The sequence below is a fragment of the Cottoperca gobio genome, chromosome 10 (genome assembly GCF_900634415.1).
Source record: "Cottoperca gobio chromosome 10, fCotGob3.1, whole genome shotgun sequence".
Taxonomy (NCBI): domain Eukaryota; kingdom Metazoa; phylum Chordata; class Actinopteri; order Perciformes; family Bovichtidae; genus Cottoperca; species Cottoperca gobio.
Window position 1 is genome coordinate 6,219,285 of NC_041364.1, and position 20,653 is coordinate 6,239,937.

A 20,653-nucleotide genomic window follows, 5' to 3' on the forward strand; every position below is an offset into this window, starting at 1 on the left:
GTATGTTAATGTTTTAGCCAAAACTTTAGAATGAAACCCTTCTTTTGCTTTTTTTTTTTGTACAGGTGAAATAGCCCGTTTGAGTAGAAGTGTACTTCTGTTACAACCGAGAGAACTTCACGATTCCTCGTTCAACAGAAAAGTGTCCTTTCACAGCATCTATACATTCTTTTTTTTATACCCTTCGTCTTTATCGCTGCCCTTTTTTGTGATCCTATCAGACTTTCATCATCTTTCACTAAATGGTTCACCATTTTGAGAAATACGCTTATTGGTTTTCTTGCTAAGAGTTGGAGCTAGCAGCTAGTTAGCTTAAAAAACGTGACAGACAGTTCGTTCAAAAGGCGCCTCTAAAGATCACTAATTATAATGTTTTATCTAGTTTGCTTAATTTGTACAAAACCTATGTATAAAAACGACAATTTGCAGTTTTACGGGGGTTACGTGTGTTTCTGATCTTTATGCTAAGCTAAGCTAACTGGCTGCGGCATCAATCTTCTCACTTAACTCTTGGCAAGTAAATAAGAGTATTTCCCATCCTTTAAGTTCACTCTCTTCACTCCTCCCTTCAATACTCTTTGATTTTATCTTCATCGAAACACATTCAGCGTACGAAAATTAGGAGCCATCGTCTCTCATTTCTTGACAGCATTTTGTCTTTTCGTCAACATTCAATCCAATTTCACGCTCGCTCGGTATTCATCATCTTTTGTTGCTTTTTAGGAAAAATAAGTAGAAAAGCACGGTATTAAAAAAACATCCCAGAACTGTGAAACCAGAACATACAACAAACAATATAAAACCATCATACAAACACACACATTCACACACACACACACACACACACACACACACACACACACACACACACACACACACACACACACACACACACGGCTCCTTAACAATCTCTGGTTTAGGCTTAAAACGGCACAAAAATAAATTGCTGGTCTTATCGCCTAATAGTGTACGATAATTAAGTGATTTTTGAAATGATTAGTTCATGTAAAGTATCAATAAATACTTGATTTGTCTTTTTTTTATGCCAGAGAAAGTCAAAAGACAAACAATTTTAAAAGATAAAAACACCTTAAAAACCATAATAAGAACAATTAAATATTATATTACAAATAAATTAAAAACATCAATATATTACATTAATCAACCCCTTGTTGTCACAAGTAACCCCAAATTAATTTGAGGTACATTCAAAATAAGCCCCTTGTTTGGTCACACTATTGACTTTTTTAAATCTCCAAGCCAAAATACGGAGGTTTGATTAAGCGAGTAAATTAAATCTTACTACTTCCACAAGATGAAAAATGAACCACAACCGTAATGGAACTAAGAAGTTTGCTGCTGTTTTACTTTTTGTTTCTCCAGCACTGCACACCATTGAGCATCAAGACTACAACGGGTCAAACGAATGGTTCAAAAAGAAGTGGCAGTAGTCATAAAGTTTTGTTTGTAATTATCAATGCCTGGTCTTACCTCCTTCGTGACTTGGGAAGGAGGAAAGTTATTCATTTTAACCTATTTATTTTGTGCTATTAACAGGTTTTATTATTGCTAAATTAGCCTGTTTTTGTGTTTTGTTTTACTGCTGGTGTTACACAATGGAATTACTTTTTTCTTTCTTCATAATGTGCTTGAGTTTCCACCTCCAGATTGTAATAACCAGCTATCTCCACATGGTGGCAACAGTGACCATGAAAGGCAAAGACAACAAAGGAACCAGGGAGAAAGAGAGCTGGCTGGTTGCAGATTGGATCCGACCGTGGCTGTTGTTTTTGTTCCACTTGGAACCGTTTCTCTCTCGGACTCGAGGCGGCTTTGCGGGGTTGGAAGCGGGGCTGCGAGGGGGTTTGTTGTAGGGCGGGGAGTAAGGCCCATAGCCGGGCCAATCATCATTGTACCTTTCACCCTGATCTCCACCTGCTGAGCCACTGCCCTCCTCACCTGAAACAAAGAAAAAGAAAAAGGACTGATGTGTGGAAGGGAAATAAAAAAGGTTTTATACAGATAAGTTATATCGATGGTGATACATGCCCTACAGATCACACACACAGGCAGGGGTGGAGGTGAAATACTCTAGTACAAAGTATAAGTATGTCAGTATAATCAGTGTAAAGAATTAAAAGTAAAAGTACGCAAAGCAAAAAAAGTCACCTGTGACTGTTAAACTATTATATAATTAATTATTATACTCCTGCATTAATATAAGAGCAGGATTTCACTGTTGTAGTTGGTTGAGGTGGAGCTAACTTCAACTATTTTGTATAGTTAAATGAATGCAGCTCATTTATATTCCCATTACGGATTAATCTGCTGATTATTTTTTCTATTTCAATCAATCGATTGGTTTGTAAAAATTCAGGAAATCGTTTTTAACATCTGTCATCTTTGGTTAATTAATAGAAAGTGGCATGAAAAGACTCCAGTGAATGTACTTAGTTACATTCCACCACTGCATACAGTTAATGCATCACTTAATACTCCTTCAAATATAAAGACTGACTGTCCATGAAGTCCATGTCCTGTCCGCTCTGAGCGTGTCTCAGTTTGTTGGTCACCACCCTCAGCTCCATGATCAGCTGTCTGGTCCTCACATCCGGCCTGGCTATGTCCACTTCCACCTCGGGGTTGTTGATCTGGCTGACAAGCCCGTCGCCCGTCACGTCCGGCAGGTACCTGAGTGTACACACACACACAAACACACACACACACACATACACACACGTGAATTGTTACATATAATGCCTTTAAGCTTAAAGCAACCTTTTTGTTCCTAACAAATATGGATTTCTTGAACTATTATATTTTGATACGCTAACAGCATGGTTCTTTGGTCCACACTGAAATGTCTCTACAGCTGTTGATTGGGTTGCCATAAAATGTTTTGCTTTTAAATGCTGAAGGCTGGGGGCTCTTAGTCTTGTTTTTTAATCCGTAGCCGTTTTGCTTCGTTGCTTGGGTTCATTTCTTTCAAGGTCTGTCTGTTGATTTTTAAGTAGAAACTCAGCGGCCCGTAAATTGTACAATATCTACAGAAGAAGCTGCAACATATTTTCCGTTCTACTATATTATACACTGGAATGTCCTCAATATATTTGTTACCAATGTTTTATGAGGGAAAAACAAGCGCAGATAATTAATTAGAGTAAATAAAAAATGTTTGCATTGCATAATCGTAATGTGATGTGAATGATATGTAAGGTAATGATCGGGAAATGGTATGTTTGGCTGCAGTCCCACTTATAAAACTGTTGCAGCTTGAACATCATGAACACAAAATCATCCATTATGCATCCAGCTACACACACACACACACACACACACACACACACACGCGCACACACACAGGTGACTGGTGATGGCAAAATGAAATACATTCAGTTCCATCTGTTGCATCCTTTCCACCTCTGCACCATCACTCACTCCTCCTCCAACCATACCAAACCTCACACCCTCCACTCTGATCTCGCTCACCTCCCCCGAGTCTGCCCGTTCCAGCAGCGGTCCTCATTAGTGACGTCTGCAGCCATCTTCTCATCATTGCAGATGGTGTGTGGGAGGGACACCCAGAAGCCACGCATGGGGCGCAGTCGCTCCTTCAGCTCGGTAACCTGCATGTAGGCGGAAAGAAATTGGTTATGACTCAGAGCTGGTTAGAAGTATCCTTGTTTGGTATGGCTGGCTGGAGGAAGCATATTGAAGCTCCAGTGCTGGCGTTGGCCAAAGTCAAAAAGTGACATGACACTGCTTCTGGGTCAGTTCTTGAACCACGTCTTTTATGTGTTATAAATACATATGAATGCCTACCATCCTCCTTCTCCCTCCTCTGCTCTTGGTTTCATTTATTCTCCAGCACTTCTATCTTTCAATACCACTCTGCAGTCACAGGAGTACCGTCTGGGCTCTGACCGCTGCGCTCTGTATTATTAGTTTCCTGTACCAAGCTTAGACTTTCTTCACAGTTGTTTGTCCTCTCTTTTGCTTCCTGCTCAGTTGCTATGTCTGAACCCTGACTCATGCACTGTGCAAACTGCAGTTTCAACAAAATATATTGATATCACACTCAACTCAAAAATATGAGCTGAACAAAACATTTTGAAATATTTAAATCTGCACTCATCAATACTTTTGTATAAACAATGGGTTAAATGACCATGTGCAATGTGGAAAAGAGCCGCTCGTAGTGATGAACCCACAGGTGATTAATACCCTCCCTGCTGTGTTTGCATCTTTCAGCTCATTGTTTTGGTTTTTCTGGCATTTTCTGGTCCACTGCTCTCCAACTCTACCCTAACAACTCAGCACAATACGACAAACAGACAAAGTTAGCGTCTAGCTGGTGAACATAGTGAAGCATTTAGCGGCTAAAGAGACAAATGTTTCCCTCACGTACTGATGCTTGTCTTACATTTACCAAAAAGCCAGAAACACACTTTTTCAGTGAATACTGTTGTTACTGTGTTTGTTGGTTATGTGTTCGCCACAACAACTTTAGAAGACGTTTGGAGCTTGTTATTCATTAAGATCCATTAATGCATGTTTGAAATGTCTTATATTCACTATATTAAACAAATATGAATGGAGTAGCCACTTCCAGTCTCCACAGAGTCTTCCTCACCAGTCGGTCCAGGTTGGTGCCTGCAGCAGTGGTGGGTTTCTCCTCTGGGCTGTAGGTGCGGAAGGGCCTCCTGTTGCCCCCTGACTCTTTGGGTGAGCGTTTGGAGCGTCCTGGAGCTGGCCTGGGGCTTCCACAACCTTGGAACACCTGAGGTATAAAAAAAACCCATCAAAACCACCATAAAAAGCTGTGTAACCATCATTTTCAAGACTGCTATTTGATCATTTAAGGATTTGTCCACCCTTGGATACTCTTGCACATATATTCTCTAGTCTCCCAGACATAGTTTGTGATAGTGTTGTAAATTAACACTTCTATTGCACTACCTCTCCTTCCTACCACCTGCCTTGTAAACTTCTACTCGCCTACCACACACCGAAAGTGTTGCAGATTAATTGGAAACTTGCAATATAACAGTGTTGAAATGGTTTCTCTAAACCTCCATAATCACACAAAGCTGAGCTGTAAAGCGAAGCGCTGCCTGTTCCTTAGCAGCACGGCGACCACAAACCAGGAGCGTTTCTGTTTCTAACGAGGTGTGGGCGTCTCTCTGGTGGATTAGCTGCGGGGATGTCTGCCATGTTTTAATCATACTGTAAGACTGTCATGCTTCTGTGTAAAATTCATTTTTTACTGCATTCCGTCTTATTAAGAAGATTAAACAATAAATAAATACAAGAAGAACAACTAGTCTGCAAAATAGGAAAGAAAGAAAATAATGCATCCATGTCCATTTTATTTCCCCATCCTCGGCTCGTGCACGCTGCCTTGCCTTAGTGGAGATGCTGACGCTGTTTTCCTGCATGTGCATGATGGCCTCCGACACTTTCACAGAGATGGAGTCAGCTGCTAGCTCCATGTTGAACGGCCCCTCCAACTTTTCTGAAACCTGGTACAGAGCATCTGATAGAGGACAGAGGGAGAAGCAGAAATACAGATAGCAGGGCGATAACGTTAGCTATGACTACGCTCACCCAAGTTCTCATTGTCTGGTGTTACATGCATCGAAAGAACTCTGTTGGTGGTCTATTCTAGACCCTGATGAACATCAAGCCAATGGTCTCAATAGATTTGATTTACATCTGTGTGTGTGAGGACGACAGGACTGGAAGATGAGCCCTCATCATATGAAGAGAAGTGTGAAGAGTAATGGTTGGATAAAAAGAGTACATGAGGGCAAAATGGGTTTGAGTGATGAAAGGTGAGAGGAAGCACTGCACATGAAAAGGGGGTTGGGGGGGAGAAGGAACATATGGGTTTGATGAAAGGGGAAAGGAAACATAGGAAGACAGATCAATTGTGAAGGAGCAGGGAAGCATGAATGATTAATGGAGGAGGAATTCATTAGGAGGGGGGGGTGAAAGTAAATGAGTGACGGAGGGCAATACAATTAGTCTACTTTTAGGTATGCTCAATTAAATAATGATAATAATTGAAAATGGTGCTCGGGCCACAACATCTGTTTCTTAAAGGTCTAATAGAATTGAAACTGTTTTGTGGCTCTTTGACCCCAAGCATGCTTCACAACAACATACTGCTGTGGGATGTGTCGTTCACCCTATTCTCACCCACCAATGAAATTGTTCCATTCGGTGTCCAGGTCGCCCTGATTGGCCAAGCAGCCCTTCATCACGTTAAGGCACAGGGAGTGGCAGGGCCGCAGGGAGGGCATGCCTCGACACAGTGGGCAGTACCACTGACGCATCAGGCCACGCACACACTCTGAATCTGCAGTCAACTGAAACACACAAAGCAGTGGGTCCAAGGGTTTTAGGACATTCAATTTAAAAACACAATATGTAGGTTTCTGCCACTGGGGGGTTTCTTAATCAAAACAATAACATAAGACTGAGGTTGGTAGCGTCCACTGCAGTCAGCTTCTCCCGGATGAGCTTCCTTTATTGTTCATTATTCAGGAGGTTTTTTACCGTCCGCAGAGGTCTCCTTACTCTCCAAAACAAATGGCACATTAAAACCTGAGTGAAGCTTTCAGTTTCTCTGGTAACTTAAGATCCAGACAGCCGATGACCAAAATCCTTCATCCGGTTAAAATATACAATTAAAAAACGACAAAGCTCTAACAATTGTAACGTTAAAAATATGGCTTAAAACTGGACACAAATTCAATTTCTGACAGACAACCACAACGTAGATACGTCGCCATTTCATCCAAATAAAACAGATTACGTTACCTTGATTCAAATTACATATTTCTCTACAAATACATACACTTTAATTGTGTGGTACTAAAAAGAACAAGCGACAAATGATGCTGAAATGATTAGCTGATGAAAATAATAATAATATCTGCAAAAGGTTTATTCCGAGGTAACTCTTTTAGATTTAGGATAGAGAGGGTACATTGTTTTAGATTTGTTTTGACAGCACAATAGACACATGTTTAAAGAACAACTCACCTTTGTTGCTTTGTTAACAATGTCCCGACCAGTGGCCAAGCCCTGAGATAGAGCTCTGGCTGCAATGAAAGCTCTGGACACCTGAATTTAAAAAAGGAAAGAGAGCACAATAATGTTAGTCACATGATCACAATCAAGCTGCATAACTGGAAATACAGTTCTGCTGTATCAAAGCCACCTTTGATGTATTCCATCACAACACACGTACTTGTACGCGCAGCCTGCGGGGCACGTCCCCGAACGGCTGCAGCTGTTCGGCGTGTTTGCTGACACACTCCAGGTAGTCCTCGCTAAACTGATACTGGGGGTTAACCAGAGAGAAGACTCGCTCCACCAGTCTGGACCAGAAGTCTGAGAGAACCTCTGACAGACTGACGCTGCCCCCTGTGTACACAGGAGAGACTGTCAGCATAACGCAGTTCAATGTAATCTGACAAAAATCTGGTTTCTGCAGGGAAAGAGCATCGTATTGCATTTCAGCAGAGTGGATGTTGTTCCAGAGGCTTTTCATCTAAAACACATTAGTATACGCAAGTGCACATGCAATTCCAAGGTTTGAAAGACAGATAACATTGAGACACATTTACCTGACTTCTGTTATACAGTGGCAACGCTGTACAAGCTGTTTGGAGACCTTTGATGGGTGTAGTGTTTGTACATTAAATACTTTGTTAACTTCAATAGTTTGTGAAAAGGCTGAGATGTAGTTAACTGTGGGGACGTAGCACATTTAGCAGTCCAACCACCAGTCCTGCAAATTGTGACTAACCCTAAGGGAGAATCGGTTATGGGTAAACTCTCTTTTGTAAGTGTACGTTGTGCAAAGAAGTACAGCTCTCCTATGTGCAGGCTTCCACACAATATTGCAATCAAAGTAAAATAATTGACGGACACATTTCTTTAAACAGACTAAATAAAATCCACAAAACAATATTTTCTGTTACTTTCATATCTATATTGTCTGTCAAACTCAACACCAACACGATATGTTGTGCTCACTTTTTCCTCTAATTGTGTTTGGGTGCTTGTCATTCTCCGTGCATTAGTCGACTAGCAGACTGATATGCGACTCTCCAGTGTGTAGTCTGCAATGCAGCCTCAAATAAGCCATACATGGTGTTTGGCAGACAAAGACAGGTTGACTAAGCAGCAACAGCCTGCAGACAGACTCGCCAGCGAGCGGCTGTCGTGCCAAAAACAGAGCGATCCGGAACAGAAATAGAAACAGTCGTCCGTGGGAATCTAACTCTCGCTCTATTTTCTCTCCAATTCTTCTTGCCATTTCAATTTTCCTCAAAAGACAATGCTGCCTGTTTTCTGCTGCCCAGAGAGGCTGTGGGTTTACAGTAACAGGGAAGTGGACGGATACAACTGCCTCGGCATCAAGGAGTCATCACAGCTCTGTAGCGGACCCCCTTTACCAACGTTAACCAGAAGCACAAAACATTCTTCTTTACATTTGTTTATGGTGGTGATGAAGACTACAGACGTCAGGTTGTGGTTGAGTCAGCCTGAAACGTCCAGTGCTCATTTCATTGTTTGAATTACTCTTTTTTTTTGGCATTTTGCGTTGAGATTAGAAATGGAAAGGAAACAGTCAGACTTGACACAACTGGTGTCGCTTTGCAAAGACCAGTAGCCCATCTGAATACATAAGATTGATCTTACATTACTTAATCGTTGCAGCTCTACATCAAACTAACCAGAATAATATCTTCGCAGCTCCACAAACAGCTCCTGGAAGACGTGTGCATTCTGGGTGAAGAGCCGGCCGTAGGTCTTGGTAAACATCTGGTTCATAGACTTCTCTGACAACTCTATGAGCTCTCTGAAGAACTCTGCAGACAGACAGGAAAAGCAGATTAGATATTGATTTCTCATCCATGTTATTCCCTTCCAATATCTCAGCCAGGCTTCTCCGTACGTAGGTGCTCAATCACCCCCTCCACTCCAAGATTAACAGCTCATTGGGACAGTTACATCAGATCCTGCACATTGGTAAATGAGTGGATCAATGTGTACTCTATTTAGGACTCGTATGCAGTCTCCCACTGCTACAGCGTCTTTAAATGATTCATCACGTACATTATATAAAAGGATGAGGAGGGGAGGAAAAAAAAAAAAGAAGGTGATGGCAGTCCACAGCAGGTAGGAGGAGAACGTGTAAATTCAGCTCTGTGCTGTAGCTCCTACAAACCTGCAGCCATACATACAGAATTTAAGACAACGTGGGCTGAATCCTCCGAAATACAGTCACTAAAGCAGCGACCATTTGTTAAGAGGGAAATTCCACCGCTTTAATACATGATTAAGTTCAGTTTACTGGCCGTGGTTAGTCTGTGATTTTATAATGTCTGCTGTGGCTCAAACGTCTGAGAAGATAACCCTGATGATGTCATAGTGATGTCATCAGGGTGTACCTCAGCTACGGTTGGCGATTACACATTTATAACAGAAAGTCTGCGTTACAAACTGCAAGTGTGCCGTTTTTTTTTTTTTGAAAGGTGGGCATTTACCAGGCAGATAGGATCCAATTAAAGATTTGTTGCATTATGGGAAACGTAGGATTCTGCATATTAATCTATACTAGGGATTAAATGCCAGGATATCTCGACCTCTGCTGCTTCAATTGTGGCCATTACCTTTATATCCGTCTCTTGTAAGTCGTCCAATTTATGAATGCAATGCTAGAATTTCTGGAGTAACTCTTTCATTTCAGCAGTTCTTGTGTGTCGACTAATCATAAATAAGAACCGTGCAATTCAGGATGTCTGCAATATGCATGCATTGCTGTGCTTTTAGCTTCCAAAGTCAATTTATGTGGCTCAGATATCATCAGACCATCTGAGAGGAGCTGTGCCGTTGGAGATTCTAAATAAGTTTTTAATCAGCTGTCACTCATGTCTTGGTAGATAAGAAGGGATGAGGTGGGGAGAAGCCGAGTTCAAATGTACCCACATTACTTCAAGAAGAACCAATTTCAAACAAGGCAATATTAAACTTAATTTATAACTGTACAAGCCTCTGAGTCAGCCTCTCACCATCAAACCTGCGGTGTCTCTGGGTAAAAGTAGTCAAAAGGAACTGGCTGTTCTCCTCGATGGCTTTGATGAAGTCCCTCTCGCTCTGCAGAGCCAGCGTCTCCTCCATCTGACTGGAGCAGCAGGTGTAGTCCTGAGGACAGAGCCGCAGGTGCTCACCTGGAGGACAAAGGTAAAACCAGGCCAGAGGAGACGGTTCAGATCGGTCACACATGTTTAGAAACATATGGAGAAATTAGATCATTTTGGTTTAATCGTACATAATGTATAATTGGGTTCAATTTCTGGCTGAGAGGTGCTGAAAAAAGTAATTATTAAAACTTTAACAAAAACAAAGACCTTTTGGAAATGATATCAGGTCAATGCAGATGCTTTTAGTGAGAAACTCAATTCCTCCACTCATCAGTCTGTTCAGTTACTGTGGGGAAATCTTATCAAAGATAAAAGTGTGATAAAAAATTGTAATTTCCCCTGCATGAATTATTCAGCTTCAATCTGTCTTTCTTTGTCAGCTCAGGTTGGGTCTTTGATATGTCAGAGGTAATGATATGCAAACGACAACCAGGGGAGAAAGACAAAACAAAACACAGCACTCTGAACGGGGAAAAGGTTTGAATTCTTTGTCTCTATAATGTTACATCGAACATGAATTTTGCTGCTGTTTATACAGTCGAAAGTCCCCCAACTACCAGCCTCGCTGATGTTCTCCTCTGCCTCTTTTGTTCTCTCTGTGTGTCTCACTATTAGCCCTCTCTCATCCCTCTATTTCCATTTCTAAACTGCCTCTCTTCATCCTTAGCTCTCCCAGCCATCTGCTCCCCTGGCCCACGGGACAGGGGAGCCAAGACTCAGGCAGAGATAGCCCCACACACACACACACACACACGCACACGCTCACACACACACACACACACACACACACACACACACACACACACTAAATCCTCACACACACACACACACAAGAGCTCTGCAATATTTCGCCAACATAGAATTTACTTTTTTTTCGGGGAAGCCCCAGGTTTGTCTAAGGGTAACACACAAACACACAGTCATTCTCTCACTGATTTAAATGCAAAGCTGAACCTCCATGAAGTACACTTCATCTTCAGAGACTCAAGAGCTCCATCATTTGCTCCCTCACTTGGTCAGACATCCATATTTAGACTAATGCCTAACCTACTCCCCCTCTCTCCTCCTATCTCCTCTATCCCACCCTCTCACCAAAACTTCAAATTATCCAAAATCCAACAGTTTGTAATCCATGCAAAATGTTTTAATTTAGCAGATAAGAGTATCACCAGTGAACAGAGCCTATGGGTATATGCAGGGTATTAACATTGGACCAGTAGGCAAAGACTAATTAGGGGCGAGGTTCTTTGTTGCACCGGTGTTGGCAATTTGCTCATCCCCTTAATCATCCTATTTAAACAGCACAGAGGGGAGGAGGGGGCGGGTGTAATTTGTTTTAAACCAGCTCGTATATTTTCTCTTGAGGAAAACTCAGCATGATATTCCTACATTGTGTCTCTGGTGGTTATTAGTGAGTGTTGTGCCACCTTGTACTTTTAGATATCACTTTTCTATCGTGACTTGTAGTGTGTATTTTTTATTTAAAAAGGTATTTGTTTGCTATAATGTTCCCATAATAAATAATGAGCGTAATAGTATTGTTTATCCCTGTTGATATAAACAAGAACATCTACATCTCTGCTGCGACATGTATCTTACATTTTAAACTTGATAAAGGCACATATTCCCTTACAGATGAAGATAGGACTGTTCTGCATAAATCCCCTGTGCTACTGTGTGATTCATCCCCACCGCAGGCTAGATGCAGAGTCTTACCGGAGATTTGAGTCAGCGGAGCGGTGCCTGTGCTGTACCCCTTCTCCGCGTACACCTGCCGGGTGTCGGCACAGCTCCTCCCAGCAGCAGCCACGGGACTCCGGGTCCCCGACAGTGCACAGACCGCGCAGAGCAGCACCAGCAGCGGGAACCTGGGGGGAGACAAGCGGGTATCCATCCTCACCGCAGGACACAGAAAAAGACAGCAGGGGAGACTGCGGGTTTATTTAAAACCAGACGGGTGCAGCACCTTTTTAAAAATGAATGAATGAATGGCCGGTTTAGATGCACGCAAAAGTAAAAACAGTATCCCAAATCGTTAGTCGTTTAAAAGAATCATATTTTCCCCCGATAAGTAAAATGAATAGATGCATCTGGGCTGGTTTTTATATCACACATATGTCTCCATCGACCGTGTCCAGATAATTTACAGTCCTTCCTGGGAGATCCGCTGTTGTACGTAAATGGTAAGGGAGTGTGAATGGGGCACTCCCGTCCCTCAGCCTCCTCCAACAAACTCAGTCAAGTGTGCAGGAGTTAGCAGCACAATACCGGAAATAATTTCATTTTCAAAATAAAAGCTAATTTAAAAAATATATTTGAACAAGGCAAGCCAACGTGCCACACAAATACAGTATGACAAGATGTAAAAGAGACAAACTACTCTTAAAAGGTATGTATTTTAAAATATATATATAATTCAACAATATGTTTTCCAAAATCATATTCAATCAATCCTTGTTAGAACAGTATTAATATATGAATAGGAATAGACATTGCCCCCACGGTCCACTATAGTTCTGTTGAAATAAGATGCACTGTCACCCACTAGTTACTATAATAGCCTAAGTTCATGTTTTTGTACCCAAGGTGAGCATATGGGATAGGTGTAGGTTGGATAACCTATGTCGACCTATTCACGCTAAATGCAACATGGGTTTTTTCTGGATAATTGCCTTGTGTAAAAGGTTTATAAGATTTAAGGCACTTATTTTTAATTCCCCTACAGGAAATAACCCTAACCCTTTTTCATTGAAGTTTCAGAAGATTTGTCACTGTTTAATGTGCTGCACCAGACTTTCAAAGTGACAAAAATGGAACTTGTTTTTTATTTAAATTGGAGCCATATAATGAGAATGTTTTAGTTATCAGTAATTCAACAAAAGTACAGTATATGGGATGCATTGAAATAGTTTCATGCTGCTTGCTGACAAAATGCACAAATCTTCTTTTTTTCAGCCCAAATGTAATCTTGCAGTTTGCATCGATATTATACAGGGGGAAATGGAAGTTATAATTTAGATAATTATATTTAGGACTGATATCCAATTGAGGGCTTTATGTGTTTTGTCTGCGTGCTTTTTTACTAAAGAAAATTGTGAAGCAAGGGCAATAGGTATTTTATTTTAAAGGTTCAGACCAGAAGTTGTGTGTTTCACCCCAGCTGGTTTGACTGTGATCGTTAGCCTATCAAACACAGAACAATGGACCGTGCAGAGGAGGACCAACAGGGGAGACAAGGGTGAGGAGCCTGAGGTGGCGGGGCGGTGAGCAGCTGAGACAACCACCTCAGGGTCCTAAAAACTGGACAGACAGACACAGAACAGACAGACTGCAAGATTATACACAGCTACAATATAGCCTTATAAATAACAAATATAGAAACTAATAGAAGAAATATCTATAAAGATGGTAAAGCAATTTAACTTCAAATATGTTACATGGGTATCCCTTTACTCGTATATTCAGCAATAATTACATTCATAATTTTAAATAATTGTATCGTTTTGAAATTCATGTTTTAATCGATATGTTTCTTATTGACGTCGGTTTACGTTACCGGGTACTACCTACACGTTGCAGTCCACAAAGCAGAACTCCTTGTTGTGAATGACCAATGATCGTCAAGTGACCTTCTGGAAGGACCAATCATCTTCTGATAGAGGAGGCGCTGGCCAATCAGCATCGAGCATCACTTTGCGTACTTTTGCGCGCCATTGAATCTCCCAAGGACAGAGAAGAAATCACGATAAACCTCTCAAGAAAGGAACAAACTGACCGGTTATTATATTATCAGGTGGTAAAATTGTGTAGCTAGTTTGCTAATTATGATTATTGATTCATTGATCGCTCTAGTAGCTAGCTGGCTACCGTCTTGAAAGCTAACGTTGTTTTATTTAAGGGTCTCATCTGCTAATAATAGTTGTCCGTTAAAAACTCATGAGATTCATAAACGGACATTTCCTTCATTAGCTAGCAAATATATTTGCCACATTTACTTCATGATATGTATGTTGGTCGACAAAAAAGTAGTTATACTAGTTATAATTATAGTTGCAAGTCCCTTAATGGACTATCTAACGGTATTTTAGCTAATGCGAGGTGTTATCTAAGGGGCAGGGGCTAACGTTAGCTAAATGTGCTAGTCTCTTCCTCACAGTACCGCTGACAAAGTGTTGGCAAAGACCAGCTAACTTGCAGATAAAAACAGTTCGCAATCCCTGGTGCCTCTTCCGCTGATAATGACAAGTGGAGACTCCCATTTTGACAGGTAAAGTCAGACAGGCCTAGATATTTTATTTATGGCTATTTGAAAGTGTTTTTAGCTATCTCTACAGACTCTTGCTCACAGTCAAAGTAAAACCTGAACATATGTTGGTATTGGATCATTTAACAGAACTAAAACAATGTGTTATACTCTAAAAATGTAATAAAGAGATGTCAAAGATGATACGATGTTCTGTTTAAAAACTCCCAAGTACATATCCTGTTTTTTTGCCCTGCATTAGCAGCATAGTCCTGGGACAACACCAAATGTAAAATCAAAACTATGAAAAAGAGGAACAAGGCCAAATGGAATAAATACAGTAATGATAATAGTGTGAGGGACACTTGGAGCTCCTCCATAACTGTCCTCACTGTTTTCCACAACAACAAAATACTGCAATAATATGAAGGGTACAAGTTAATAACTTGTATGCTCAAATCCTCAACATCTTTATGATGATGCCTGCCTGGCTTTGTAGTTTTGTTAGCCCTTTTGATCATTATTTGTTGATGCTGACATTTGTACCTATTCTGTTTTCTTGTCGGTTAGTCTTGAGGAGTTCGATGACTTCTCAGATTCTGGCAGTGACTACGAGGCCACGATAAAAGCCACAAAACGGAAGAAACGGACAGTGACTGGACATCGGGTATTTTTCTTAATTTCTCTTAAAAATAATTCACTCTCATTTAGATTATTCACAATGTAGTAGTTCAGGGCTATGATCTTGCCTAAATTTGGCATTTTATTATGAAATTGAGTTGCGTTATTGTTGATCATCTTAGTTCTTATAAAAAGGCTTAACCAGAACCACAACACTGTGGTAAGCCTACACCTTATCTTGCCATGGCTACCACTAATTCAGTTGACAACATCAATTATCTTGAAATCTGCTGCTGAGCTTCCCTCCTATCTCTTTCATCTCAAGCCACCCAAGAGACCCAGGCAAAAAGCTGCATTGAGGGTGTCCAGCCCCAGTAGCAGTCCCATTTCCACTCCTCCAGATCCCTCCCTGCAGCAGCATCAGCACTCCCGGGGGACATCCAGGCAGGCCTCTCCTAGACATGTGACGAGAGTGAACGAGGGGAACCGGGGCATCAGTGCAGAGGATATCTATAATGCTGTCCACTCTGGAAAGACTGCCATGGTGGTGAGCAAACCCTCAGCTGAAGAGGAAAAGGGGGAAGGGATGTAGAGTAGAGATAAACACATGACTGTAGGGAGGTGCTGAAGGAGGCATGTGTAATGAGAAGAGAAACAAGGCTCTAAGAGCAACAATGAGAGAGATTATCAGCTGCTGTCAGTAGCTGACTGATTTGACCCTACAGAATTGGCTTTGATACGCAAAGAAGTGTTTTCACTGGGTTGTGTAGTCGATGATTGACAGCATGCGTCCATCCCATCCATTGTTGTACTGTGCCCAGTCTCTTCTAGTTAATGACTACTAAAAAAAGGATCACATAACAATAGAAAGACCAAAAAGTGTGGTGAGCAGTAATAAAAAGAGTGTCACTACAGTGTAGAAGAGCAGCACAATGCAGATGGTGATTCTGGGTGAAGGCCCACTTTCATACAGCACATTCAGCAAATCTGGCAAACTGCAGTTCACAAACTGTTACTCTGTTGCGCAAAGGTTTCTTGGCAACATTTTACTCCACACTCCTTTTTACTATATTTCCAATTAATTGAACTTTACATATGTTACACTGTAATTATCCACACAACAATTTAGAGTTGCAACAATAAGTTAAGTCAATTAAAGTCATTCTTCATGCAAAAAATGGCAGAAAATGCTGTTTTCAGCCTCAAACAAGGAGATTTCCTGCTATTCTCTCTTTTATATCATATTAAACTGAATATCTTTGGACTTTGAAAAGCTGTGATGGGACATTTTTTACTTTTTTTCTGACGTTTTATTTACCAAACGATTTATCTAGAAAATGATTATTCAATAACGAAAATAATCCTTAGTTGCAGGCCTACAACAGATGTTCTCAAGTATTGTCCATTTATGTGTAATGGTGCCATGGTTGCCAAAAAGGATTATGCAAAGAAGATGGTGAATAAAACTAAAGCGGGAGAGAACGTTGGGGGAATACAGACCCAGAAAAACATAAAAGGCCAATGGCAGGAAGAAAGGTGAAATCTGAAATCCATAATGTTATTGAAAAAATATATTGGTATTTTATTCATCAACCCTTTTTTGATCTGAACCCAGCGTTCTCATTGGCTGCTATATCCCTGTCAATCTTAAGACGGTGGTGGACGAGTGGCTGGACAGCTACAAGCAGAGCCGAGAGGCGGGGCTGCTGGTGCTCATCAACTTCATTGTTCAATCCTGCGGATGCAAAGGTCAGAGGTCAAGAGGGATGGGGGGTGGGAGTCAAAGTTCAAGAGATTATCTTTCCAATTTCAGCTCAGGCAATGATCAGCAGTCGGCTATTGATCTCCTAATATGGTAACGATGCAATGTCTAGGTGTTGTGTTACTCCTCTCTCTATTGACGACACAATATTTTGTGAGAGTGGATGGAAATGAAAAGAAAATCATGCCATGTCATTTAATTTGTGAGTCAAATAGAAGAACCAGAATGATTGTATTATTACACTTATCTATGTTTAGGTGTTTATTTCCCTTTGATTCTTAACGTGGTACATTGCGTTGAATTGTTTCGTCCAGGTGTTGTTAGCAGAGAGATGTTGGACAGCATGCAGAATGCTGAGATCATCAGCACACTAACCAAAGAGTTCAATGAGGTGAGACGATTCAAATTTGTTTAAATAAATCCTAAAAAATAGAGATTATTCTTACAGACCTGCAAGTTTGAATCTAGTTCATAGTCTTTGTCATTCATTCTCACTTCTAATAATCCTGCTGGATCTCTATATCCCAGAAGATTGTTATCTGAAGTGTAATGGAACTCACTAATTAAAGTCTAATGCTGATAAATGGAAACACTAATGAGTTAATCACTTTGGTTTGCCACTGATGTAATTGTCATTAAAGCAACCACTTCTGCCTCAAATAACTACAGCGAGCACAGTGCAAGATGTTTCCTCCATTTCTTTTGTTTCCTGTCTTCCTCCAGGATTCAGTGAACTACCCCCTGTGCACTCCAGGCCCTCAGCTGAGGCGTTTCAAAGCCGGCCTGTGCGAGTTTGTTCGGGTTCTGGTGCGCTCCTGTCGGAATAGCCTCATTTATGATGAGTACCTCTTCCCCTCCCTGCTGGCTCTGCTCACTGGCCTGTCTGACTCCCAGGTCAGAGCCTTCAGACACACCAGTACCCTGCTCGGTAAGCACATTTGTACAATACAGGTGCATGAAATGGAAAAGTACACACACTCAAAACTGATTGACAAGGAAGCTTTGATTATAGTTTGGAGTCTACACTTTTTGATTGGTGGTAATCACTTCTGTATTATAGTCATTGAAGTCACTTGTTTTAGTTTTTGACAGTGGTGGAAATCCGCCCTCCCGTGCAGTGATACGAGAGGTTTGTCCTCCTGCTTTTACGGGACGAAGAAAAAAACAGCTCAATTCAGATGACATCTGTTTTAGTTGCCAGGGAAGTTCTTTTGTTTTTTTTAGAATGTACTCCTCCTGTATGTCTGGCTTTTATTGTTTCTCATTGTTTTCTTTTGAAAGCTCATCCATTAGATTTTTTTCCTCCCTCAAAACCACAAAATAAATTCAACAGCTTATCCTTAATGTGATTAGGCTGTTAAGTACCAGACATTATCGGTAAGGATTTAGTTTTTATACTCTAAGTAATTAAAAAGGACTTAAAAAAAAAAAGTCTTCCGTCAAGAAAAGTGTTGTTTATGTGACTACCTATTGTGGTGCAACATCATTCTTTTGTGTACATTTTTAAATCAGATTAAAAAATGAATACCATATTTAGTGAAAAGTGTAAAAAATTAGTTTAGCAAGTTTTTTTATAGGATTAAGTTACAATTGTTTTGCAGCAAAGTGGGAAATCTCACCTGTCTATCCCAATCAAAGAGGTTATATGTAGTTCTGTCGGTACGATGCAGCCCATTCAAAATGCTTTTCTCTATTAGCCATGAAGTTGATGACTGGGCTGGTGGAAGTAGCTGTGATCGTGTCTGTTCAGCAGCAGACCACCCAGCGGCAATATGACATGGAGAACAGCAAAAGCGAATCTGACAGATCCTCTGACAGACTGGAGGAGCTGCAGGCCTCCGTCAGTCAGGTGACACACACACACACACACACACACACACACACACACACACACACACACACACACTGGCATGAGTGCAGCCACTTTAACATACCGAACATGCAGGTTGGGACATTAATGCATCTACGTTGGCTGTAAAAGAAACCTCTTACAAGTGCTGTTTCTTTAATGGGAAAATAGACAATTACTGCGCAGAGTGATCAAACTGAAATATGCATATGGAAGAGATTTTTTGCATCCAAGTAGGTCCTTGACAACAATACCAACAGGTTCCTTGCTGGTTAGGCACAGCTTATTTATTGGCTGTTTATTGCGTTTAAACTTTTTTTTTTACCACCCAAATAGTATTTGGAAAATCTTATTATTTTTTACTTGCCAGCCTTGGTGATGGAGTAGAGAAGGTTTAGCCAGAATGCATAACGTGTTTGGTATAACATCACAACTTGCGAAATTTGTGTAATGGGTATGCAAATGATCTGAGTGGTAGAACACAAGCGGTCATTCATTGAGGCTTTATGAGTGTTAACAAAGGAGTGCCACAGGGTTCTATTCCAGGACCACTTTTCTTTATATTTTCTATGAATGAAATAGTTGTAAATGTTAGAAACGGTACAATTCATCTGTATGCAGATGATGACATTTTCTATACAACAGCGCCCCCTGTTGCTCTTGGTTCAAAACTTAAACTTTGATTTCTGTGCTGTACAGCAAACTTTTAATAAATATTAAATTACTGTTAAACTCAGATAAAACACAATGCATGCTGTTCCCTAGAAAACTAGCAGTTCCACTGAAGTGAGTATTACTATGAATGGGACACCGATTGAAAGGATATCCGTATAAATACCTCGGTTTTTAAGGCATGTATTACGCAAAATTGTAGAAATCCAATTGTTCAGTCAACATTTTCATCTGATAAGGACTATAGCGATATCATTTATATGTACAGTCCTACATTCTCGATGCAGTCTATCATTCTGCCTCACCATTCATAACTGGGGGTAGCTTTAGATCGCATCTTTGTTTATTGTACGAGAAAGTTGTGAGAAGAGAACGGCACTGCATTTTATTTGTTTACAAAGCACTTCTATTCAAACTACTTTGGTATCTTACATTTCTCTGCACTAGGTACCAAGACTATGTTCCTCATCATATTAATACTGAGATTGAGGAGCTGGCTTTTAAACACAATGCTCCACACAAGTGGAACAATCTGCAAAAGCTTGTCAAATTAGACAATTTTGTGTGTTTGGTTTTGTGCGTCTGTGACAATAACGATATCGTCTGTTCTACCCTTACTGATAGATTATGGATCACTGTGATATAGGCCGACGTAGAAACGGTGAAATTGAATCCTTAGTCCCTAATACACCTGGAAAAATGTTTGCCCGGTCTTCCTCAAAGCAATACAATGATTGCCCCAGCTGAACCACACTGTATAAAAAAGGGACAGGAGTCCGAGTGACCACTGGCTTTTGCATATGTTTGATATGTATGTGTTGTAGCTGCGGGAGAACAGAGAGGAGGTATCCTCCATGATGAACGGTACGTTCCGTGGTGTGTTTGTGCACCGTTACCGGGACCGGCTGCCTGAGATTCGGACAGAATGTATTGAGGAGTTGGGCATGTGGCTGAAAATGGACCCTGAAGACTTCCTGAACGACGGATGTCTTAAATACCTGGGGTGGACCCTACACGACAAGGTAAACGCATGTACACAGGAAAAGACCGACAGAGTTGAGTAGCGCTGTACCGAATGTCACTTTTTAATTTACTGTCGTTCGAAGCTTCTATTTAGGTTATAAATACTCTTAACAAAATCTTCAATTTGAATAAAGTGATCCATCAGATTAAATAAATTAATATTTGTAATAAATTATTTTTTTCATTAAATCCACTTTGAATCCAAATTGGCAATTTATTTATTTTAATTTACAACTCTAATTATTGAAAATGTTTTGATC

At 40.7% G+C, this 20,653-nt stretch overlaps 2 protein-coding genes across 4 annotated transcripts in view; one reads left to right on the forward strand and one right to left on the reverse strand.

Moving 5' to 3' along the window:
* On the reverse strand, window positions 1-12,423 carry gpc2 (glypican 2). 3 transcript variants are annotated; one of them, XM_029441265.1, is made up of 11 exons: window positions 11,940-12,423; window positions 10,092-10,250; window positions 8,754-8,888; window positions 7,259-7,434; window positions 7,051-7,131; window positions 6,206-6,371; window positions 5,406-5,536; window positions 4,634-4,780; window positions 3,490-3,626; window positions 2,519-2,691; window positions 1-1,959 (listed from the first exon to the last, which is right to left on the reverse strand). In XM_029441265.1, the coding sequence occupies exons 1-11, from the start codon at window positions 12,115-12,117 to the stop codon at window positions 1,682-1,684; spliced, it is 1,761 nt and encodes a 586-aa protein (XP_029297125.1). In that variant the 5' UTR covers window positions 12,118-12,423; the 3' UTR covers window positions 1-1,681. The 3 variants fall into 3 exon arrangements, with proteins under 3 accessions (XP_029297125.1, XP_029297127.1, XP_029297128.1); XM_029441267.1 differs by lacking the exon at window positions 11,940-12,423 and adding an exon at window positions 10,431-10,937; XM_029441268.1 differs by lacking the exon at window positions 11,940-12,423 and adding an exon at window positions 10,352-10,462.
* stag3 (STAG3 cohesin complex component) overlaps window positions 11,971-20,653 on the forward strand; it is a 24,139-nt gene continuing 15,456 nt past the window's right edge. Inside the window, exons 1-9 of the mRNA XM_029441269.1 lie at window positions 11,971-12,109; window positions 14,366-14,490; window positions 15,037-15,133; window positions 15,413-15,634; window positions 16,740-16,836; window positions 17,164-17,240; window positions 17,573-17,777; window positions 18,547-18,698; window positions 20,195-20,392. Coding sequence (XP_029297129.1) covers window positions 14,462-14,490; window positions 15,037-15,133; window positions 15,413-15,634; window positions 16,740-16,836; window positions 17,164-17,240; window positions 17,573-17,777; window positions 18,547-18,698; window positions 20,195-20,392 — 1,077 coding nt within the window. The 5' untranslated portion in view covers window positions 11,971-12,109; window positions 14,366-14,461. The remainder of the gene's footprint in view (window positions 12,110-14,365; window positions 14,491-15,036; window positions 15,134-15,412; window positions 15,635-16,739; window positions 16,837-17,163; window positions 17,241-17,572; window positions 17,778-18,546; window positions 18,699-20,194; window positions 20,393-20,653) is intronic.